Source organism: Macaca thibetana, chromosome 8 (assembly GCF_024542745.1).
Source record: "Macaca thibetana thibetana isolate TM-01 chromosome 8, ASM2454274v1, whole genome shotgun sequence".
In the NCBI taxonomy this organism is placed as follows: Eukaryota; Metazoa; Chordata; class Mammalia; order Primates; family Cercopithecidae; genus Macaca; species Macaca thibetana.
Window position 1 is genome coordinate 131,832,020 of NC_065585.1, and position 25,420 is coordinate 131,857,439.

Sequence of the window (25,420 nt, forward strand, 5' to 3'; positions counted from 1 at the left end):
CATATATTTTACAATCACAGATGACAATGATCTATTTTGCAATTCCCATATTTGCTACTCAGTTTTGCTGATCTGCAGTTACGCTGTGCCCTGCATTTTAATCTCAGTGATGAGATTTATTCATTAATATTCTTTTTTTAAATTTTTTTTTCTACTTTCCCAGTGCCTTGTTCTCTTCTTGGGGTTTTGTCTTTTTTAGATATGTATTTAATCATTTCAAGCGTTTTTCTTTCGTATTCTCTTTCTAATTGCCATTCTGTTCTATCAAGTCTAATTCTCCTGTTTATTTTGTCTGCTCATTCTTGGTGAATGAATGGTGAATTGTTGCCTTATGTATTTTGTAATTTTCAATTTGTGCTCTAATATACATTGTGTGTGTGTAAAAATTTCTTGTGGCATGGGTGGTGAGAATGTCCTTCTAATGTTATCTCTATTTCTGCCAGGGACTCTATGGGTATCACTTAACTAAGACCTGTTTTTGTTTTTTTTTTTTTTTTTTTTTTTTTTTTTTTGAGACGGAGTCTCGCTCCGTCGCCCAGGCTGGAGTGCAGTGGCGCGATCTCGGCTCACTGCAAGCTCCGCCTCCCGGGTTCACGCCATTCTCCTGCCTCAGCCTCCCGAGTAGCTGGGACTACAGGCGCCCACAACCGCGCCCGGCTAATTTTTTGTATTTTTAGTAGAGACGGGGTTTCACCGTGGTCTCGATCTCCTGACCTTGTGATCCACCCGCCTCGGCCTCCCAAAGTGCTGGGATTACAGGCGTGAGCCACCGCGCCCGGCCTGTTTTTTTTTGTTTGTTTGTTTTTTTGAGACAGGGTTTTGCTCTGTCACCCAGAATGGAGTGCAGTGGTGCAATCTTGGCTCACTGCAACCTCCACCTGCCAGGTTCAAGCTGGAATCAGGGTTTCACCATGTTGGCCAGTCTAGTCTCGAACTCCTGGGACCTCAAGTGATCAACCCGCTTTGGCCTCTCAAAAAGTGCTGGGATTACAGGCATGAGCCACCACGCCCAGCCCCAAGACCTGTTTCGTTTGTTTGTTTGTTTGTTTTCTTATGTTAGTTCCTGAACTTACAGGTTCCTAGGCCAAATAAATAAATTTGAATCCTTCATCCATGCAAGGTATAGGCCTAGAGTTCCCATTTTTCAAGAGAGACCTTATTTCTCCACCCAGAAACAGAAAAAAACTTTCTTGTAATACCTTGGTACTGATGGGTAGATTTTTCTAGTTGATCTTATAACCAAGGAGGCAGCTCTAGCAGGGTTCCAGCTTAATGCAGGAATTTCAGTTGCCAGCTCCATGGTTTTATCAGGCTCAAAGCCCTGCGGAGGTTAACATGTAGTCTCAATGTTGGCTTTAAGACGCGATGCTACATAGATCCCTAGTGTGGTCCCTGAACCAGCAGCCACAGAAGCAGCATGTTGTGGGCTGTCAGAAATACAGACTCTTAGTCCCCACTGCAGAATCAGAATTTTTATCTTAGCAAGATTCACAGATGATTCCTGTGAACCTTACAGTTTGAGAAGCTCCACCCCAGGCCACATGTTTTATAATGCTCATTCTTCCATCCTCTCCCCTACAGAAGTTATCATGTCACTCATGTTTTTTCTGGGCTCTTTGTTTTAAACTTCTCTCTGCATTTTTGGAAACAGAGATGTAATTTTTTCTTTCTTGAGAGCTCATCTGTGCATTTAAAAACATTTTTGTTGAAACCTTCTTAGTTGGTTATATTGCCAGGCCTGGAAATCCAATCCTACTCATTCTTCAAAGTTAAACTTCAAGCTTTCAGCAGTTTCCTATGCCAGCCCCTACCTTTGTGCTTTGTAGATACAGACACTCAATAAACTATTTGTAGCTTTTGCATTCAAATGATGGATTAGAAAAATGTTCTTTATAGTGAAGTGGTATCGTTTTTGCTTAGTTCTGCCCCTTCTATGGTATTCTCTTTTTTAACAAAATATCCTCTGTGTCCCACTATATACTTTTTACAAAGCTAGCTCTGTCTCAAGCCAAGGCCTCCTCTCTGGCACCGTGGAATTTCTGTAGTGAGAGAGGAAAAACCTGTTGTGCTCTCACAGTCATAGACACGGAACAACACAGCAGGGCCACTGGGCACCGTGGAATTTCTGTAGTGAGAGAGGAAAAATCTGTTGTGCTCTCACAGTCATAGACACGGAACAACACAGCAGGGCCACTGGGCACCGTGGAATTTCTGTAGTGAGAGAGGAAAAACCTGTTGTGCTCTCACAGTCATAGACACGGAACAACACAGCAGGGCCAGGTTATCAGTGGCCTCTTCTTCCAGAGTTCCTGTGGGACACTTGGTTATCTCAGCCTGTTCCCAGTTAGCCTACACGTGGCGGTCTGCCTAGTAAAAGCTGCAGAGAAAGCAGCTCTGTCCAGATTCATTTGATTAACTATACAGGCACATTAACTGTACACTTGCTCATTGCATTGCAGTATCCTGAACCTCAGGGGCACTTGAAGGGGAAGAGGAAGTAGCTCCTGCCTTTAGGGTGCTTATAATCATATGGTGGTGAGACACCCACATCCAAAAGGATGAGAAGAAAAATCCCAAGACGTTAGAGACACAAGTGCCTCATAGGGAGGTAGAAACTGTGTACAAAGTACTGAGAGAACATCAAGTAAAGAGAAGCAACTCCATTGGGTGGGACAGAGCAACATCATCCCTTGTTTCCTTAAATTGCCAGTAAATATTTATCCCCTGCTTGCTACTGCTTGGGGCCGAACCATTCTCCTTTGTTTTAGAGAGAAGGAAAGAACCCGTCTGCTCTCCCCTGCCTGGGAAATTCATCACACCAACAGCAGAGATCTTGGCTTTTTACACTATTTTGGGGGCTCTACTTGGCATAAAATAATACATTCCCTGCATGGGGCTAGGAGGGATTGCTGCTTTTCTCCCACCTCCTGTACGGTACATCTGGCCAACAGTCCCGATCATTGTTTGCAAAGCTTCTATTCGAACATGTATATTGTTTTATGAATGGCAAAAGAGGAAGCCAACAATAATCTTAGGTCTTCATCTGCTTCTTTCATCTGAAGGGCGGGATGATTCTCTGAAGCTGCCCTCCAGCCAGTGTCCCATGCTCTCTGTTTCCTGGGAAGCCAAGATCATCAAGATTATTGTCTTCTTTTGCTAACGGCACACCCACCCCTGGAGTCCCGAACCGCATTCCTTTCTAAATCCTACCATTCTTAAATGCTCTCTTTCCCTGGTGACTTTGTATCTGAATGGATTATTTGAAACTTCAGTGGTGCCTTATAGTGTTAGGAATTGTTTTCATGTCTTTCTGACTTATCTCCCCAAATATATTTTAAGCTATTCGAAGGCAGAAGATTCATAGCATGTGGCACAATGGCAGGCAAGTTCTCAAAGATCTCAAGAAAGTCTGTTGAGCCCACATTCATAGCACTGTTGGTTATCATATATAAGGTAACTCACCTGCTCTGATGAAGCCCTTCCATATGATGCCCAGGTTGTTGTAGAAGTCATTTTACTAAAGAACGTCTAAGGACATAGGAATGTCTTGTTCGTAAAGGTCAGAGGAATAAGCCAGACTTTCCACTGTTGGGGGAGGTGAAATGCCACACAAGTGCTTACCTGAACCCAGTACCTCCATTCTCCCTCCACTGACAGTTTACTTCCTATCATCTTCTCTGCCATATAGAATCATCGAATGTCCCATACAACTTTCTGATGTTATGTACAGACATACCTTGGAGATATTGCAGGTTCAGTTCCAGACCACTGCAATAAAGCAAGTATAGGCTGGGCACGGTGGCTCACACCTGTAATCCCAGCACTCTGGGAGGCTGAGGTGGGCAGATCATTTAAGGTCGGGAGTTCGAGGCCAACCTGGCCAAAATGGTGAAACCCTATCTCTACTAAAAATACAAAAATCAGCCGGGCACAGTGGTGGGCGCCTATAATCCAGTTACTTGGGATGCTAAGGCAGGAGAATCCCTTGAACCTGGGAAGCAGAGGTTGCAATGAGCCAAGATGATGCCACTGCACTCCAGTCTGAGTGACAGAGTGAGACTCCATCTAAAAATAAAAAATAAAAATAAATAAATAAAGCAAGTATTGCAATAAAGCAAATCGCCTGAATATTTTGGTTTCCTAGTACACATAAAAGTTATCTTTGGGAGGCCAAGGCGGGCAGATCACAAGGTCAGGAGATCGAGACCATCCTGGCTAACAAGGTGAAACCCCGTTTCTACTAAAAATACAAAAAATTAGCCAGGCGTGGTGGCAGGACCTGTAGTCCCAGCTACTTGGGAGGCCGAGGCAGGAGAATGCCGTGAACCCAGGAGGCGGAACTTGCAGTGAGCTGAGATCGCGCCACTGCACTCTAGCCTGTAAGACAGAGTGAGGCTTTGTCTCAAAAAAAAAAAAAGTTATCTTTATACTAAAGTCTATTAAGTGTTCAATAGCACTCGTCTAAAAAAAGATGTACTTATCATCTTAATTTAAAAATACTTCAGGCTGGGTGTGGTGGCTCATGCCTGTAATCCTAGCACTTCCGGAGGCCAAGGCAGGTGGGTCGCTTGAGGTCAGGAGTTCGAGACCAGCCTGACCAACATGGTGAAACCCCGTGTCTACTAAAAATATAAAAATTAGTAGGGTGTGGTGGCGGGTGCCTGTAATCCCAGCTCCTCAGGAGCCTCAGGCGAGAGAATTGCTTGAACCTGTGAGGCAGAAGTTGCAGTAAGCTGAGATTACGCCACTGCACTCTAGCCTGGGTGACAGAGTGAGACTCCGTCTCAAAAAATAAATAAATAAAAATAAAAATACTTTATTGCTAAAAAATTGCTAACAATTATCCAAGCCTTTAGCAAGTCATAATCTTTTTGCTGGTGAAGAGTCTTGCCTCAATGTTGATGGCTGCTAACTTAGCAAGGTGGTGGTTGCTAAAGATTAGAGTGGCTGTGGCTATTTATGAAAATAAGACAATAGTGATATTTGCTGCGTTGATTGACTCTTGCTTTCACAAAAGATTTCTCTGTAGCTTGTGATGCTGTTTAATAGCATTTTACCCATGGTAGAACCTCTTTCGAAATTAGAGTCAATCCTCTCAAATCCTGCCGCTGCTGTGTCAACTAGGCTTAGGTAATATTCTAAATCCTTCATTGTTGTTTCAGGAATGTTCACGGCATCTTCAACAGGAGTAGATTCCATTTCAATAAACCACTTTCATTGCTCATCCATAAGAAGCAACTCCTCATTTGTTGAAGTTTTATCATGAGATTGCAGCACTTCAGTTATATCTTCAGGCTCCACTTCCAATTCGAGTTCTCTTGCTATTCCCACCACCTCTGCATTGACTTCCTCCACCAAAGTCCTGACCCTCTCAAAGTCATTCATGATGGCTGGAATCAACTTCTTCTAAATCCCCATTAATGTGGCTATTTTGGATGCATGCCTGTAGGCCCAGCTACTTGGGGAACTGAAATGGGATTATTTGAGGCCAGGAGTCAGGAGTTCGAGGCTGTAGTGAGCTATGATTGTGTCACTTCACTGCAGCCTGGTGACAGAGTGATACCCTGTCTCCAAAAATATTTATTAAAAAAACAAAAAATTAAAAATGTTTTTTGGCCTCCTCCCATGACACACAAGACCACATAATGGCATCTTAAATGGCAAATCTTTTCCAGAAGGTTCTTAATTTACTTAGCCCAGCTCCATCACAGGAATCAGTATCTACGGCGGCTACAGCCTTACAAAATGTATCTCTTAAATAAGACTTGAAATCTGAAATTACTCCTTGATTCATGGGCTGCAGCATGGATACTGTGTTAGCAGGCATGAAACGGCGTTAATCTCCCGTGCATCTCCCTCACTGCTCCTGGGTCACTAGGTGTATTGTCAATGAGCAGTCCGATTTTGGAAGAAAACTTTTTTTTTGGAGCAATGGTTCTCAATAATGGGCTTGAAATATTCAGTAAACCATGCTGTAAACAGATGTGCTATCTTCTGGGTTTCTTTGTTCTCTTTATAGAGCACAGGCAGAGTAGGTTTAGCGTAGTTCTTAAGGACCCTAGCATTTTAAGAATGGTCAATGAGCATTGGCTTCAACTAAAATTTACCCGCTGGATTAGCCCCTCATAAAAGAGTCAGCCCCTCCTATGAAGCCAGGAATTGATGTCTCCTCTCTAGCTATGGAAGTTCTAGATGGCATCTTCTTCCAGTGAAAAGCTATGTCTTCTACATCAAAAACCAGTTGTTGACTGTAGCAACCTTCATCAATTATGTTAGCTAGATCTTCTGGATAACTCTCTATAACTTCTATATCGACACTTGCTGCTTCCTCTTACACTTCTGTATTATGGAGATGGCTTATTTTCTTAAACTTCATTAACTACCCCCGGTAGCTTCCAACTTTTCTTCTGTAGCTCCCTCACCTTTCTCAGCCTTCACAGAATTGAGGAGAGTTAGGGTCTTGCTGTGGGTTAGGTTTTGGCTTAAGAGAATGTTGTAGTTGGTTTCATCTTCTAACCAGACCACTAAAAATTTCTCCTTATCAGCAATAAGGCTCTTTCACTTTCTTATCATTCATGCGTTCCCTGGAGTAGCACTTTCAATTTTCTTCAGGAACCTTGCCTTTGCATTCACAACTTGGCTAACTGGAGCAAGAGGCCTAGCTTTAGGCCTATGTCAGCTTTCAACATGGCTTCCTCACTAAGCTTAATCATTCCTATCTTTTGATTTAAAGTGAGAGATGTGTGACTCTTCCTTTCACATGAACACTTAGAAACCATTGTAATATTATTAATTGGCCTAATTTCAATATGGTTATTGAAGTTGTTAACAATAACAATTTTGTTAATTGGCCTAATTTCAATATCGTTATGTCTCAGGGAATAGGGAGGACTGAGGAGAGGGAGGGAGACTGGGGGATGGCTGGTCAGTGGAACAATCAGAACATACACAACATTTATCAATTAAGTAACCGTCAAATTACTAACAACCAAAGGCAAAAAGAAAATCTTGAAAGTAGCTAAAGAAAACATAGTTTACAATAGAGAGCAACAATGTCAATTATCACTGATTTCTGTGCAGAAACAGACAGAAGACGACAGTGGAGTAACATCTTTAAAGTATAAAAGAAAAATACTCTCAACCCAGAATATCTATATCCAGTAAAAACATTCTTCAAGAATGAAAGTGAAATGAAGACATTTTTCAGATACACAAAATCTAAGATAATTAATTACTGGCAGAACTAAACTCTGAGAAATACTACGATATAAGTTCTTTAGAATAACGGAAAAGTTATCACATAACATCTTAACCCATTGAGGCTGGTACAGCAAAATAACATAAACTGGGTAGCTTGTAAACAGAAATTTATTTCTTAAAATTCTAGGGACTGGGAAGCTAAAAGTGTCAGCAGATTTGGTGTGTGGCGAGGGCCCACTTTCTGCTTGACAGATGATGTCTTCTTGTTATATCTTCACATGGTGAAAGAGGCAACTGAGCTTCCTCGGGCCTCTTTTATAAAGGCACTAATCCTATTTATGAGGGTCACATCCTCATGGCCTAATCACCTCCCAAAGGTCCCACTTCCTAATTCCATCACCTTAGGGTTTTTTCAACATATGAATCTTAGGGAGACACAAACATTCAGACCATAGTACATAGCAACTCGGAATTTCAAGGCAGAATGAAGAGCATAAGAAATGTTAAGTATTTGGGTGAACATGAAAGACTGTTCCCCTTTAATTTCTTTGAAATACACATAACTATTTAAAGCAAAAATTAAGACATTGTTTCTAATATATATAGATGTATATGGATATTGGTAAAATGTATCTAGATACATGAAAACTATATCAAAAAGAATAAAGGGACCTGTACAAGTGCAAGATTTATATATTTCATGTAAAGTGGTGCAAAAGTAGCCCTAAGTAAATAAGAAAGTTAAGGGTGTATATATTAATCCCTAGAATAATCACTAAAATCTAATGCAAATAGTCATAAATAAGCCAATGGATGCATTAAAATAAAATTCTAAAATCTACAATTAACTCAAAAAAATGTAAGAAAAGAGGAACAGAGGAATAAAACACAGATAAGACCAACAGAAAACAAATAGAAAATAGTAGGCTTAAATCCAACCATAACAATAATTATATTAAATATTTATAGACTATGCATTCCAATTAAAAGGCAGAGATGGTCTTAATGGATAAAAAAGGTAGACCTAAATGAACACTGCCTATAAGAGTTACACTGTAAATATAAAAACAGTAGATTGAAAGTAAAGGTAAAGTAAAAGGATAGAATAGAAAAAGAAAGATATACCATACAAACAATAAACATGAGAAGACTGGGTGGCAATAATATCAGATGCAGTTGACTTTGAAACTAAAATTATTACCAGAGATAAGGAGGGACATTTCATAATGATAAAAGTATCAACTTATCAGGAAGACATAACAGTTATGTATGTGTATGGACCAAATAACAGAGCTTCCCAATATAAGCGTACCTTGTTTTATTGCGCTTTTTGGATACTGAATTTTTTACAAAATGAAAGTTTGTGGCAACCCTGCATCAAACAAGACTATCATCACCATTTCTCCAAATGCACATGCTCACTTTGTGTCTCTGTGTCACATTTTGGTAATGCTTGCAATGTTTCAAACTTTCTCACTCTTTTTAGTGTAATACCATAAACCTTGAATAATATCATGAGATCCATATTGAGTGCTCCTAGTGACACTGGAAGTGCTCCCAAGAAACAGAGAAAAGTCACGACATGACAAGAAAAGGTTGACTTGCTTGATATGTACCATAGATTGAGCTCTGCACCTGTGGTTGCCACCATTTCAGACAGATTATTCATCTTGTGAACAGGCAATGGAAACTTACGGTATCAGTACATACAGTAGAGTGTTGTAAATGTATTTTCTTCTCCTGATGATTTTCTTAATAACATTTTCTTTTCTCTAGCTTACTTTATTATAAGAATATAGTATATAATACATATACAAATATATGCTAATTGACTGTTTATATTATTGGCAAGGTTTCCAGTCAAAAGTCAGCTATTAGTAGTTCAGTTTTTGAGAAGTCAAAAGTTATATGCAGATTTTTGACTGCACGGCAGGGGTCAGCATCCCTAACTTTCACATTATTCAAGGGTCAACTGTAATAATAGTTGCTTATATATTCTTTGCAAGGCCCAGTGCTAAATGTTCCATATACATTATCTCATTTGGCCTTCCCCCAAACCTTTACATTAGGGGCAAGTATGGTTCTCATTTTGCAAATCAATGAGTGAGACCTAAAGGGATCGAGTGAGTTGTCTCTCAGTCACACAGCTGAGTGTGTTTGGAAGCAGGACTGAAATCTACTTCTGCCTGACTCGAAGGCCCCTTTTCTTATAAGAATGGGGTAGATACAGGTTTTATTCCTTCTTCCCCATAGACAAAAAGTAGCATGGTTCATGGTCATGTAAATACACACCCTGAATATTTACCCTTCTGATTCCCTTGCGTTGGGGGAATATCCACATCCAAGAGACCCCTGCAGTGCGCGGGGCTCCAGAGGGAGGGAGTCCTGTGGATGTGGAAGATCTGCTTTTATCTGAGAGTCATGAGATCTGACTGTGGGTCCCTGTTGTTGCTAACCCCCTGTGTGATCTTGGGCAATTCACTGTCCCTGTCTTTACCTCTACTTGCTCCTCAGTAAGTGAGAATGAACTGAGATCTCTTCCTGAAATTACTTAGCCTAATTCTATGGTTAGTTCCTGGTGGCCAGGAACCAGAAATAAATCTCTCAGCAAAATTTTGCTTGTGGACCATGAATCTTAGAGTATCCATGGTATCACTGATATCTTTAATTCCCAGATATTTTCCCGTAATGAAACTCCAATAAAGCCAGGATCTCTGGTTCTTAATGTGGTGTTCTCCAGATCTCTGACTCCATCTAACCCCACTTCCCCCAGATCTATCATGTTTCAGTCCGTGCTGCTGGCCTGCCATTCCTTAGGAGTGCCTTAATCCTGGCCGGGTCACATTTTTTTCTTTTTCTTTTCTCAATCATAAGGATTTCTTGATTCCTACAAAGGGAGAAAATTCAAGGGTATGATAGTCATCCATCTTGGGAGCCTGTGCTCTGGAGTTGGGCGGCTTATCTTTCCCACCTACCAAAATTATCTCCCTGCCTCATCTGTCCAAGGTGGGCGGAAAAGGTTGTTTCCATTTACGACTCCCTTGCAGAACTCAGTTTCCATGACGCCGCTTCCGTACCACGCCTAGCCCTATATTAACAGCACAGTGGATTGGACACAGGGCCTCTTCTCCCAAGAATTCATCAATCCATAAGTTTTCATTAAGTAAATTAAACTAAGGCTCTTGCTAGTGCCTTCCTGGCACAAGAAACTTGTCAGTTTCTGGAATCTCTAAGGGTTCACACCTCCCCTCCCTCATCTCCACCTTGTCTTATTATTATTATTATTATTATTACTGAGATAGAGTCTCACTCTGTTACCCAGGCTAGAATGCAGTGGCACGATCTCGGCTCACTGCAACCTCTGCCTCCCGGGTTCGAGTGATTCTCCTGCCTCAGTCACCCGAGTAGCTGGGATTACAGGTGCCCACCACTGTGCCTGGCTAATTTTTGTATTTTTAGTAGAGACGGGGTTTCACCATCTTGGCCAGGCTGGTCTCGTACTCCTGACCTTAAGTGACCCACCCGCCTCGGCCTCCCAAAGTGCTGGGATTACAGGTGTGAGCCACCACACCCGGCCTGTATTATTTTTATTTAAATAATTGTGCTGGAAAAATCATCCTGCTTGGGGAAAAAAAAGTAACGTAGGAAGAGGCATGGGGCAGACTCAGGGTGTTACAGCAGTCCTTTTGAGAATGACAGCTTGGGGCACAGCCAATGGAAGAATTCACCTTCCTCATCTTCTCAGAAATGGCTTCAGGATGAGGTTATGGGCATAAAATATGCTTTCCTTTAGGCTTGCTGCGTAACTTTGGGGAAGGAATTTAACCTTGCAGTGGTCCAAGTGCAAATGTCCAAGGTGTTACTTCCCATAATTTTGTGACAATAAGAATTCTTGAAATACTAGGAGACCCTTGCAAAAATAAAGTGACCTTGCAAAAGTGACATTTCTGGCCACTGCTGAATCTATAACCGGACTTAAAATGGAGCTTTCTGGTTTGTCATAAATTTATGCCCTTAATTTACTCCGAGACCGACCTCTCCAGCTGGTTCTGGGGATGTCTCAATCACATGTCAGCATCTTACATGCCATGGGCCAGTGATGACGAAGGCTGGATTTTCGCACATGGGAAGGCCAGATGGCACCAATTTGCTTATGACTTCCATTTGCCATCTCCCTCTTTCCACTTCTCCTGCTGCTTGTGAGAATAGATCCACATTTGCTAACCTAGACCTCATGGGAGTTAGAGTCACCAAATAAAGAGAAGAAGGCCCTTAGCTTGGCAAAACTTCAAAAGTTTCCACTTTCTAATCTAAAGGGGCAAAACTACAGCCATACCTTGGAATGAAGACTGAAGTTTCCCCAGAACTTCTAAAGTCTCACCCATGGCTAATCAAATGTCAAATTCTCACAGCAAGAATTTTCCAGAAGGGGAACAGGTAATTGGATGTCATTTAACTTCCCTGGGCCTTAATTCTCTCAGCCGTAAAATGAGGCAGTAGGAGTCACTGGTGCTCCACAGTTCTTTCCTGAGTCAACTATGTAAGAGTCTATCTTTTTATTTTTTTTTGTTTTTTAATTTTTGAGACAGGGTCTCACTCTGTCGCCCAGGCTGGAGTGCAGTGGCATGATCTCGGCTCACTGCAGCCTTGACCTCCCAGGCTCAAGTGATCCTCCCACCTCAGCCTCCCGAGTAGTTGGGAGGGACCACAGGCATGCACCAACACGCCCAGGTAATTTTTTTTATTTTTTTGTAGAGACAGAGTTTCACCATGTTGCCCAGGCTGGTCTCAAACTCCTGGGCTCCAACAATCTGCCTGCCTTGGCCTCCTAAAGGAGGGATTTAGGAGTGAGCTGAGATTACAGGCGTGAGCCACTGCACCCCGCTGTCTTTTTATTCTATTGCATTCAAGTATTATTGCCAAAGGTCGATGTTACCTAAAATTAGCCATTTTATTAGTCTTCTCTTACCCCTTCCCACACTATAAAATACAATGATTAGTAAAAGCTCATGACTTCTATCTTGCTCTAGCTCAGCAAACAACAGGAGGCTCTCATCCTCCTATGGATATATTTCAGGTCTTCACTGATTTTTCTTAGGTGTCTATAGTATCTTGGGAGGGTTTCTATTCCCAACTAACCCTATATCCTCTCTAAAGACCTACCCAAATATTCTAGCTTTAACTTCTCTGCAAAGTTCTATTCTTGTATTTCCAGTTACCCATAGAGAATTTTCACTTGGAAAGAACATCTCATCATAAGATAGTTAACAGATATTTTTGAGTGGCTGTGATATATCCATTGTTATGAGTAATCTAGAAGAAACATTAGACACTGCCTCTGTTCTTTTTTTTTCTTTTATCCTTCTTTTTTTTTGAGACAGAGTTTCAGTCTTGCTGCCCAGGCTGGAGTGCAGTGGCGCAATCTCAGCTCACTGCAACCTCTGCTTCCCGGGTTCAAGCGATTCTCCTGCCTCAGCCTCCCGAGTAGCTGGGATTACAGGCGCCCACCACCACGCCCAGCTAATTTTTTGTATTTTTAGTAGAGAGGGGGTTTCACCGTGTTAGCCAGGATGGTCTCGATCTCCTGACCTCAGGTAATTGACCCGCCTTGGCCTCTCAAAGTGCTGGGATTACAGGCATGAGCCACCACACCCGGCCACCTCTGTTCTTCAGAAACTTAAATTACAACAAGGGAGGAAAAAACAAATATATTCATCCAGCAAACACTTGTTGAGGATCTATTTATGTGAGATACTTTAAAGTCTGATAGGAAATGTCACCATGTATCTCAATTTGCCAGGAACTGTCTTATTTATACCTGTCACATTGGTGTATTATAAATAGCAATCCTTCTGACCTTCAAAAGTGCCCTAGTTTGTATGGCAGATTAGAAGATTGCTTTGATGCTGGGAAGTGATAGGGCCTTTATAACATCATCCGCTAGAGTCCGGTCAATGGAGAAGATTATCACAGCAACTAAGGACCATTATGTTAACAGCAACAGATATTGTCACACCCTGGATGTTTTTGTAATTTGAATGAGGCAATCTCATTCATTATCTGAGTTATTTCTAGAAGCTATATTCATGTTGTTGGTTAATCTAATGCAAATTGTTATTCTGATCAGCATCTATGCCTCTGGGATAGGCTTAGCCTATGCTGAGACAGGTCTATAGGAAATGGACCAAGGAGAAGCCTTAAAGAGTGGGCAGGCCTGGTGTGGTGGCTCACGCCTGTAATCCCAGCAGTTTGGGAGGCCAAGGCGGGCAGATCACTAGAGGTCAGGAGTTTGAGACCAGCCTGACCAACATGGTGAACTCCTTCTCTACTAAAAACAATACAAAAAAATTAGCCGGGTGTGGTGGTACATGCCGGTAGTCCCAGCTACTCAGGAGGCTGAGGCAGGAGAATTGCTTGAACTTGGGAGACAAGTGAGCCGAGATCATGCTACTGCACTCCAGCCTGGGAGACAGAGCGAGACTCCACATGAAGAGAAGGGACCTGAAGTCTCATCAGCTCAGTTCCATAATCATGCCTGGGTGGCTACTCCATGCTAGGCACTGCCTCTAGTCAACAGGGCAGAAGGAATTTTATGAGCAGAGCAGGGAGGTGGGAAGCAGCATGTGGTGTGTGGGGCCCGTGGAGTAACTTGGCACTGGTGGGCGTCTACAGTGTGTGGCAGTGGCCAGCAGGGGATGTGCTATGGGAATAGGCAGAAGCCACATGATGGAGAACCTACATCAAGAAACATCATGCTTTTTTAAAGTTTGAAAATGAAAAAGGTACCTCCGATGTGGCTCTATCCCAAGGGCTCTGCCTGCCTTGGCAGCTGCCACACCTGCAGCAAGACGATCCATTTTTCAGCGCTTCTGGGGAGTCCCTGACAACCTCTCAGCCCCTCCAGGGCTCTGTCCAGCTGTATGTTACTCCTATTTGCAGATTTAGTGCTGATGAGACAGTTTCTGGAGACCCAGGACAAACAATGCTGGCTGGAACAGCCGACCCCGGGCAGTCAGCCCCTTGTTTGGCAGCACTTCCAGGTACTACAGAAGAACTGGTGCAGCAAGGACGATCGATTCGTGTGGGTCAAAGTAGGGATGTTGATGTTCTTCGAGAATGTGCAGCAGTTGCTGATAATGTTGGCTGACACTGAAGATCCTGCCAATTTCTTTAATCTTCCTTCCTGCTGGTAGACTCGGATGGTCCCAAAGGCCATATATACCAGCCTGGAGTGCTACCCCGAAGCCACTGGATCTTGAACTCCCTGCCACTCTGAACTGCCACGCACAGAGCAGGTGATCTTATTCACGCTGGCGACATAAGTTCTTGGCAACAGGAGCAGAGCAGTATGGTTTGGTGCATAACACAGGAAGTTAAAAAAATAAAAATAAAAAAAGGAAAGGGGAAAAAATGCTCATGTCAGTGTGGAATGGGCAAATAGAACCCACCAGAAAGGTAAAATGTGAAACTAGCAGGAAGAACTGTCTCCAATTGCATGAGAAGAACATGCCAACAATGATTATTTTCAAAGATAATTGTTAAGAAACACATGGCCAAGAACTTTAAAAAAAATCAAGTACAAGCCAGGCATCGTGGCATGTGCCTGTGGTCCCAGCTACTTGGGAGACTGAGGCAGGGGGATGGCTTAAGCCCAGAGTTTAACACTGTAGTGTGTGATGATCATGCCTGTGAATAGTCACTATACTCCAGCCTAGGTGACATAGCAAGACCCCAGCTCTAAAAAAAAAAAAAAAAAAAAAAATTATGTGCTGACATTTGTTTTCCAGTTTGCTGGGCACCAGCACTTGAAGAAATATCTCTTTTAGGACGAAGAGATATTTTCCTGAAGTTGTGTGAAACAGCTTTTCCTCTGTACTAACTCATTGAAACATTAATGAGTCTTAATTACTTTTTCTTTTCTATTGCAAGAGTCTCACTGGTGTTCATTTGGTGACGAATCAGCGATGAACTAAGGGAGTGTGGGAGGCATCCTCCTCCTCTGAGGACTGTAAAGATGCCAATAGATAGAAATAATCTTGAACAAAAAGGTCCATGAGGTTATTGGGCTGATTTGTGGCCCATTCTGGGTCATGTGCATGCCAAGTCCATCTTTTTCATCCAAAATGCCTTCATGAGTATGTTCTGAACTGGGATCCTGAGAGTCATACGATTATGACTATTTTTTAACTGTGACTCTCACCGGAGAGAATGCTCCAATTTAACATGCCCCTTTATGAAGTTCAACTCATGATTAATTGTCGTTTACACCAGCGCTACTCAAAGTGTGGGTCTCTGATGCTTGAGGAGCTTGGTGCAAGCTGTAAATCAACATACTGCTTTCTTCATGGAGAAACTCAAGCACTAAAATCCTGTCCGCCAAACTACAGTGTGCTTGGTGAGGCGGTTGACACACATTATGGTGCAAGCTTCTCCTCTTGATGTGGCAGGGTAACCGTTTGCAGACCAACATCTGTCTACAGACTGCACTTTAAGGCACTCTGAAATATACTTGACATATACTTACATCATCTTTATAATCTATAAGACGTAATCTATAATTATTAATCTGTCTCAATTTTAAAAAGATTATTTTGAAACAATTTCAAATGTATAAAGAAGTTGCAAGACTACTACAAAAAACTCCTGTATGCCTTTCTTTCTTTTCCTTTTTTTAATTTATATATATTTTTTTCTTTTGTAGAGATGGGGTCTTGCTATGTTGACCAGGCTGGTCTCGAACTCCTGGCCTCAAGCGATCTTCCCATCTCAGCCTCCCAAAGTGCTGGGATTACAGGCATGAGCCACCATACCCAGCCCCCGTATGCCTTTCATTCAGACTCCTTTCAAGTTTTACCCATGATGTGCTTGCTACCAGTGGGTCTAATCATGATCCCATGATCTGGCCTCTTTCTATCTGGATGTTTCTTGGAGTTCCATGCCCTTGACCTTTATGAAGGTTACATTTTATAGAATGATCCTTAAGTTGGATTGTTCTGTGTTTCTTCATGATTAGACCAGGTCATGCATTTTGGACAAGAATGTCACAGAAGTGATGCAGTGGTCTCACTGCCCACTATCAAATAGCCCCTGATGTCATTTTGCCCCATTGGTGATGGTAACTTTGATTGCTTGATTAAGATGGTGTCTGCCCCATTTCTCCACTGTAAAGTTACTTTTTCTTTTGTAGTTAATATTATATAAATATTCCATTACTCATTCCATTTTTACTTCCTTGTTTTAGAACTCATTGATGTTTCTTGCTGGAATTAGTTATTACTGTGATGTTTGCCAAATTGTAATTTTCTAATTGTATTATTCCCCTTACATTAATAAATTGGCATTCTATTGTAAGGAAGAACTTTTGCATCTCCCATTTTTATAAACAAATGTGTTATCATCCATTCTATTCTTCTATTATTCAATGGGTTACAAACCTCACTCATTAATTACTTTGATGTTCATGTAGACCCAGATTTTGACAGTTGGTTTCCTGTAAAGCTGGATTCTGCATCCTTTTGCCATGTGCCTCTCCTTCTTTGAGAACTTCTTCACAAAAAGCCCTTCCAGGATATCTGGTACTTTTTCTGTTCCGGGTCTGCATCAGCCAGTTCTTTGAGGAGCCTTAGTTCCTTTTCATGGATATTTAGAAGCCAAGATCTAGGTGCAAAGTAGGCCCTTTGCTACTGGAGTGTTGCTTCTCCAGGCCCTCTCAGTGGACAGAATTAGGAAATAGATGTATTTGTATCTGTCCATATATGCAAACACACAAAGGTATGTATACACACACATACGCCTTTACATCTATAATTCTATCTTGACATCTTAGGGTTGCATCATCCTTAGTGTATTTATTTGCTGGCCCCTGTAGGTAGCCATCCTCTCGACTACATGAGGGGCCTCTCACCCTGCTCTGACTCTGTCCTCATAATTGTTACCATTGTCAGGTGCCACCAGCTGCTTCTGCCACCTTGCTCCAATACCACTCTTGCCCAGGCCACCATCACCTGCCTTTCTTATGCCTGCTCAGTGACTCTTGGGCTGAATTAGGAAAGAGAGGAAGGAAGCCAAATTTTTGTTTCTTAATTAGAAAAAGAAGTAAGCAAAGGCTAAATGGAGATTACCTGCCAAGGTTACTCCTTTGTTTCCTCTTAGGAGACAGATAAGACAGCCTGTCAGGATGACATCAACATTGAAATGAGAGGGTCTTCAGCATCTCTAAGTCTGCTTCAGGATCGTAATCATGGCCAGAAGGGTGGGAGGGGTGGTGCTTGTGCATCCTGCAGTGCACGTCAGCCTTGGTTTTTGCAGCGGGAATAAGGCTATCAGTTATGGCTTAATGTCACCAAATCAGCAGAATGCGTGTCGACTGGTCTAGACATGCATCATGCCTGATGAAAGAAGATGAGAAAATAGAACGTTGGTTTTTCTGACAAGGGGCATTTGGAAACGTGGGGGTGTTATGCGTTGTCACAATGCCTGGGGCCCACTGACATTTGGTGAGCAAGAGCCAGGGATATAAATGTTCTGTAGTGCACAAGGCAGTCCTGCATGACAATGTCTTGTCCCATTCAAATGCCAGTAGAGCCCCCTCTAAGAGATACAAACAGGTGCTCACCCACAGGAGTACAGTTTGCAATGCTTTAATGCCATTACTGCTATCATGTTGATGAGGGGACATGGTCTCCAGGCTCCACCAGATGGGAGCAAAATAACCATAACTGCCAGAAATAGGAGTGTTTGTAGTAACTGCTTCCACATATTCTAGATACCCACCCACTGTGTGCAGTTATAAGTGAAATTGTGGCACCTTTGTGAAACTCACAGCCCTGATCTTGGTCCTAGTGGGCAGCATGACATTGGAATAAAATTCAAGACATCACGTGATCCTGTGTTGTGCCCTCTGTTGAAATTAGCAACTGGAAAATAAATGTGTTTCTACAGTCAAAGAGAACTGGTTACCTATTATGAGCTCACACATCCTGTCACTTGGTCAAGGAGTACTTGCTTGCACTTCCAAATTGATTGTAAGCTCCTCGAGAGCAAGAGGCAGTATGGCAGGCTTGTGTAATCATCCATAGTGTCTTGCAATTAGTAGGTGGTTACAAGCCCGTGACTCAAGGTTTGATTTTTCCCAGCTGGACCATTCACCATAACACTGGGTAAGGGCTCACATCTATTTTCTACAGTGTTCCATCACCTCACTAATTCGTATTTTAGATAGGGCTGAAATCTGTAAATTTCTGAACTGGTTAAGCAAGGGAGAGGAAGCAAAGCCCTTTTCTCTTTCACCTACTTTCTCTCCCTCCCTGCCTCTGATTTATAGGCTGTCAGAAGTGGATGCAGGAATGACTTCCGGATAGGTGGGCAAATGACCCTACTGCTGAATTGTGCTACTTTAAGCTCAGAGCTGAAGAGCAGGACATCCAGGCTTGGGAGGACAGCTAGGGTCATAGGTGTAGGTTGGCTTCTGCCATGAACTCTCTGTTCAACGTTCAGCAAGTCTTCTAACCTCTCTGGGCCGCATTGTCTGCATCTGTAAAATCGGGAGGTTGGACCTCACGATCTCTTCACATCTGTGGTTCTACAGTTTTCTGTCTTGGACCTCATGAAATGCTATGAATCACGGCCACATCCTGAATAGGCAAAGTGACAGGGAAATGTCACAAGGATGGCAAAGTGACAGGGAAAACAGAGTGAAAAGTGTGTCCTATGATAACACTGGAAAGACCGTTCTCTGGCCACAGTTCAAACCTCTCTCAGTGAGGTTTGTCTTTTGTCTTTTTCTTTTTCTTGTAATTACAGGAAGAACAGCAAACAGCACTTACAGCTGCTGCTTTCCCAGCTAGGAGGATAAGCCAGGCTCAGGCTCTGGGGGTGGAGAGATGGTCTGTTAACCTCAGCTTTACTTCCAGACCACAGGAGTCCCACATTTGTCCAAGACCTCTTTCTTTTGTCCCATGGAAGGAGGGCTGCAATGACTGGACAGTTCCACTCTCAGCAACCACTTCTGATCTTTGAAATTCTGATCTCCTTTTAACAAAGTACGGTGAGAAGTAATTTAGACTAAATGACTTGACACCTGTATTTCCTGTTACTTTACTTTTCTTTCCATAATTATTTTAATTCCTGAAAAGTGGAAAAGTACTTTCTCCATCATGTCTCATTTTTCCCTTTTACCTTAAAAACATAACTCTGCATTTATTATAAACTATCTTAAATCTACTTTGGAAGTGATTTGAGAATAAACTGTAAAATAACAGCGTTGTAGGTATCTAATAAGCTTTGTGTTGTAGTCAAGAGGAAAAAGCAGTAGACACATTTAGTGGTAAGTATATGAAGTAGAAGGGACATGAGAGAATATTTAAATCATTGCTTTTCAAATTGCAGGTTGTAGCCCATTAGTGGGTCCTGAAATCAATTTAATGAGTTGCAACCAGAATTTTTTAAAAATAACATAGAATAGAGTAGAAAATACCAGAGTACATCACACATAAAAAAAGTTTGTTAATGAAATGTTTGCTTAGGCAAGTTCTGACTTGCGTAAAATATCAAAGCTATTAGAAACTATAAAAAACAGAACAAGAACTTTGCACAGTAGATGAGAGCATTTTATTTTACTAAGAATTAGTTTATATGATTAGCTATTGTGATATCCCATTTAATTTAGAAATAGTCTTTGCAAAATCCACTGAGAAAACCACTTGATTAAATATTTATTGAGTGCTCAAATGTATGAGGAAGTGTGCAAAAAAATTTAATGAAAATACTACTTATTAGGTCCTGTAACTAATAGAGATATTCAACTATAATTTAAAAGCTCCCAAGAAGGAAATTTCTAGGCCCAGAAGGTTTCAGTGGTGAATTCCATTGAACATTTAAAGAAAATTTAATAATTTTACACTATTTCTTCCTGAAAACAAAAGGGGAGGGAATGCTTACCACTTCATCTTATGAGGCTAGTATTACACTGATACAAAAAAAAAAAAAAGATCAATATGGCTTATCAACTTAGACACAAAAATCCCTGCAAAATATCAGAAAATCAAATCTAGAAATATATTAAAAGAATTATATACCATGACAAAATTTATTTCAAGTATGCAAAGTTATTAGGTCAATATTAAAAAATCAATCCATATAATCTACTGCAAAGAAAGAAAAAAATCACACAGTCATATCAATTGACACAGAAAAAGCATTTGACAAAATCCAACAGCCACTCATGATAAAAACTCTCAGCAAACTAGTAATAAAGGAAATCTTCTTTAGCTTGATAAAGAGTAGCTATTAAAAGCCTACAGGTAACATCATGCTTCATGTTGAAAGACTGCTTCCTGTCTGAGATTAGAAACAAGGCAAGGATGTCTACTCTCACCACCCTTACTCAACGTGGTGCTAGAAATTCTAGCTATTGCAAGAGTGCAAGAGAAGTAAATGAATAGTGTAGAGACTGGAAAGGAAGAAATTAAACTGCCCCTATTTTCAGATGAAATGATTATCTACATAGACAATCTCAAGTGATCTATAAAAACTCCTAGAATTAATAAGTGAATCCAGCAACCCTGCAGGATATAAGATTGGCACACAAAATTAATTGCATTTCTATTTGTAAAAATGAACATCCAGAAACCAAAATTAGAACACAATACAAGTCACTCCAAATAAAATGAAATACTTGGCCGGGCGCGTGAAGGATTTCTGTGCTGAAAATAACAAAATGCTTATTAAAGAAATTAAAGAAGATCTAGATAAATGGAGAGGCATACTATGTTCATGGATTAAAAGATTTAACATTTTAAGTCAGTTCTTCCCAAATTGATCAACAGATGTAATGCAATTTTGATCAAAATCTCAGCAAGAGTTTTTGTAGACAGAGACAAGATTACTCTAGAGTTTATATGAGAATTTTTAAAATTTTTTAGAATTTAAAAACGTCTTGGGGCTGGGTGTGGTGACTCATGCCTGTAATGCCAGCACTTTGGGAGGGCAAGGCAGGCAGATCACGAGGTCAGGAGATTGAGACCATCCTGGCTAACATGGTGAAACTCTGTCTCTACTAAAAATACAAAAAATTAGCTGCGTGTGGTGGCAGGCGCCTGTAGTCCCAGCTACTTGGGAGGCTGAGGCAGGAGAATGGCATGAACCCAGGAGGCGGAGCTTGCAGTGAGCCGAGATTGCGCCACTGCACTCCAGCCTGGGTGACAGGGCAAGACTCTGTCTCAAAAAAAAAAAAAAAAGAAACTTGTTAAAAAAGAATGAAGTGTGAGGAATTACTCTACCTCATATTAGGTTTTACTATATAGCCACAGTACTCAAGATAGTATGGTATTGTTCAGGCACAGGCATATACATAATTGAAACAGAATAGAGAAACCATAAATTAACCTATATGAATATGAAAGAACCCATAAATCAACCTATGTAAATATCTCCAACTGCTTATTGACAAAGACGCAAAAGAAAGCCTTTTCAACAAATGGTACTGAAGTAAGTGGACATGTATAGGCAAAAAAAAAACCACAACCCAAACCTCTCGCCTTATCAAATTTAACTCAGAATACAACACATTTGTAAATTTAAAATGTAAAACTATAAGACTTTTGGAGAACAACAAAGGAAAAAACATTTGAGATGTAGGCCTAGGCAAAGAGTTCTTATACTTGACATCAGAAGCGTGATCCCATAAAGGAAAAAATTGATAAAAAGTAAACTTTCCTATGAGAAAGTCCATGTGAGGAGAATAAAAAGGCAGACTGAGAGAAATATTTTCAAATAATACATATGACAAAAGACTAGTACCTGGAATATATAAAGATCTGTCAAAACTCAATAGTGAAAAAAAAAAAAATTCCCCAGTCTACTTGGAAAATGGGCCAAAGACATACATATATTTCACTAAATAAGATATATATATGGCAAACAAGCACACAAAAAAGTTCAGTATAATTAACCACTGAGGTAATGTAAATTAAAACCACAATGAGATGTTACTACACGCCTTTCAGAATTGCTAAAATAAAAAGTAGTGACAACAGTGGTCAGGTGTGGTGGTGCTTACCTATAAGATTGTATGAGCCCAGGAGTTCAAGTTCAGCCTGGACAACATAGTGAGACTCTGTCTCTAAGTAAATAAAAACAGTGACAACACAAAAAGCTGATGAGGATGCAGAGAAACTGGATACATTACTGGTGGCATTGTAAAATGTTATAGCCGCTCCAGAAAACAGTTTGGTAGTTTCTTATCAAACTAAACATGAGACTGCCATATGACCCAAAAATGTCACTCTTGGGCATCCATCCCAGAGAAATGAGAATGTGTATTTGCACAAACACCTGTACATGAATGTTCATAATAGCTTTATTCATAATAAACCCAAACTAGACACAACTCAAACGCTCATCAATATATTATTAATCTGTACTATGGAATAGTCCTCAGCAATGAAAAGGAACAAATTGTTGATACATGGACCAACTTGGATGAATCTCCAGAGAAATAAGCTGCGGGGAAAGTCAATCCTCAAAGTTTACCTGCAGGATTCCACTTGCATAACATTCTTGAACTGACAAAATTAAAGAAATGGAGAACAGATTCATGGTTGCCAGGGGTCAAGGACCATGGTAGGAGTGGGGTGGGGGAGGAGAAAAGCCAGGCAGAGGGGAGGAGCTGTGGTTATAAAGGACATGAAAGATCCTTGTGGTTCTATGTCCTGACTAGGGCCGGGAGCAGTGGCTCACGCCTGTAATCCTAGCACTTTGGGAGGCCGGGGCAGGAGGGTCGCTTGAGTCCAGGAGTTTGAGACCAGCCTGGGTAATGTGGCAAAATCCCATTTATGTTAAAAAAAAAATAATAATACAAAACATTAGCCAGGCATGGTGGCACACACTTGTGGCCCCAGCTTCTTGGCAGGCTGAGGTGGGAGGATTGCTTGGGCCCGGGAGGTTAAGGCTGCAGTGAGCCATGATTGCATCACTACACTCCAGCCTGGGTGACAGCAAGACCCTCTCTCTCTCAAAAAAAAAAAAGGTAAAAATTATATCTGACTGGATTAACATCATTATCATAGTTGTGATACTGTATTCTAGTTTTGCCAAATGTTACCATTGGGGGAAACTGAGTCAATGTTACATGGAACCTCTCTGTCTTGTTTCTTACAACTGCATGTGAATCTACCATTATTTCAAAACAACAGTTTAAATTTTAAAAAGGAAACATGAGGACTCTCTGGTCTTGGATGCAAGCAAATGGAATAAAAAATGTATGATTTGGGCAAAGACTAAAATAACTATTGGAGGATTCTAAATGGCTTGGTGACAATGACATGCCTTCTTTTTCTACATTGCCATAGAGTACTTAGTCCCAGTCATACCCTTGCCCATGAAGGCATTCAAAAATTTTGTTGTATGTGTTATTATTAGTGTGGAATAGACGTTGCCCTGTCAAGCGGTTTAATGTATGAATATAAATATAAATCGCATACGTATAATAGGCAGCTCAAGTGTGGTTCTGTGTGAACAAGCCAATATTTTTTGCGTGTGTGCAAGGACATGATAATTATCCTTGAGAACAGAAGGAAAACATAACCAGAGTCCACATTTACTTTGGGGTCCACAGCTGTATTTCCTTCCCGTGGAGGTTTTGCTTGTTCGCTTGCTTTTGCCTTTTTCTATAGAATATCCTTCAACCACATTCATCAGCCTAGGAGGCAGGAGAGTGGAATTCCTGTGTTGGAAGGAAAGGGTTTGCACCCATATTTCTGGGGCCCTGGGGCTCTCAGGAGATGCTTCAGGGAGGGGGAATGGGTGCCGTTTCTATCTTGGGCAGCTTGTTTTCTACCTACTTGTCCATGGCTTCACACTGGATTTGGTTTTAGAACAGATTCTATGGCTTCATAAAATGTTAGAAAACCACCAGCGGCTCCTGTCTGAGTTCAGCTGCACAGCACTGAGGTTGCAGCTGGAGACCTGGGCCTCTGCATTCCCTGTCTGGGGAGGGAGTGCAGAGGCTGAGACGAGGTGTGAGCGGTGTCCTGGAGGGCTGGAATGAGTGCCCCCTGTCACTGTCTCTCTGGCTCCTGCCACTGACAACAGAATGTCGTTGATTCAGTGTTGCTTGCCCAGGGAGGACAGGGTGTGTCCTGCCTTACAGAAGCCCTGGGGCAAAGCCATGATATTTCAAAGCAGGAAAATCAACCAGGGTGAGAGGGACTTTTTTTCTGGAGAAAATACTGTTTGAAAAATGTTTGTTTTCAAAGTCTGTGTGTGTGATATAGTGTGTGACTAATAGAAGCGATGAGAGCCCAAGGTGGTCAGGTGATTGATCAATCGATGAGAAAAGCCCCTGGAAAATTTGTGTGAACAAATACTTAGTTGCATGAGCAAATGTGCAAAGCAGTGTTCAAAAAGATCTTATGAAAATATCTGGGAGATGGAAGGTGGCAGTTGCAACGAGCCAAGATTGTGCCACTGCACTCCAGCCTGGGTGACATAGCAAGACTCTATATGAAAAAAAAAATTGGAGAAATCTTTCAGTAATAGGTTCAATAAATTGACTAAGGATGAAGAATAATATAATAATTTGTAATAAAATGGCGTGATAATAATAAAATCAGTGAAATTTCACCTGCCTTATTCCACGTTCAGATGAGACCAAGATGTTGACCAGAAGGCAATCCACGTGGTGACTCTGGAAGGAAGCCTGGCTGAAGCAGTGACTGGTTTTTCTTCCTCATCAGCTCTAGCAGTGTACGTGGTGATGTGTGGTGTTTGGATGGATGCTGGAAAACTAACCCTCCTTTGGTGGTGAAGAGCTCCCCTTTGATATGTCGGGGCTTCCTGAAACCTTTCCAAGACCCCTCAGCACTGATGTTAGGATCCTCAGCATAACAGACCCAGCTTCAGCATGGGAGTAATGGTAAATACCAGCCAGAGGAGGCAACAGAGATGAAAGGGAAGAGCATGTGTGCCTGCCCCTCATGGTGCCACCAGGAAAGCATGGGGGACTTCAGGGCCAGGGCCCAGGGAGAGCACTTCGGAGATGAATTTCTACCTCTTTGGTCTCCTGCAGTGCTTAATGAAGGCCTCTTGAACTTGCTGGGCTAGAGAAAGATGAGCTGAGATCTGGAGTTAGTTAAATTCCTAGGAGCACTTTGATGTTACTTTCTGGGGACTTGGGTTTTGGAATACTGCAAGATCCAGTCTCAATGTCTCTGTCCACAAC

The 25,420-nt window shown here is 41.5% G+C and overlaps 1 protein-coding gene across 2 annotated transcripts in view; it reads left to right on the top strand.

Moving 5' to 3' along the window:
* ERI1 (exoribonuclease 1) overlaps positions 1-25,420 on the top strand; it is a 138,129-nt gene that overhangs the window by 100,090 nt on the left and 12,619 nt on the right. The window contains exon 7 of one of the 2 annotated variants that reach the window (XM_050801886.1): positions 19,003-19,241. The exons of the other annotated variant lie outside the window; for it this stretch is intronic. Coding sequence (XP_050657843.1) covers positions 19,003-19,218 — 216 coding nt within the window. The 3' untranslated portion in view covers positions 19,219-19,241. The remainder of the gene's footprint in view (positions 1-19,002; positions 19,242-25,420) is intronic. 2 annotated transcript variants of the gene reach the window in all.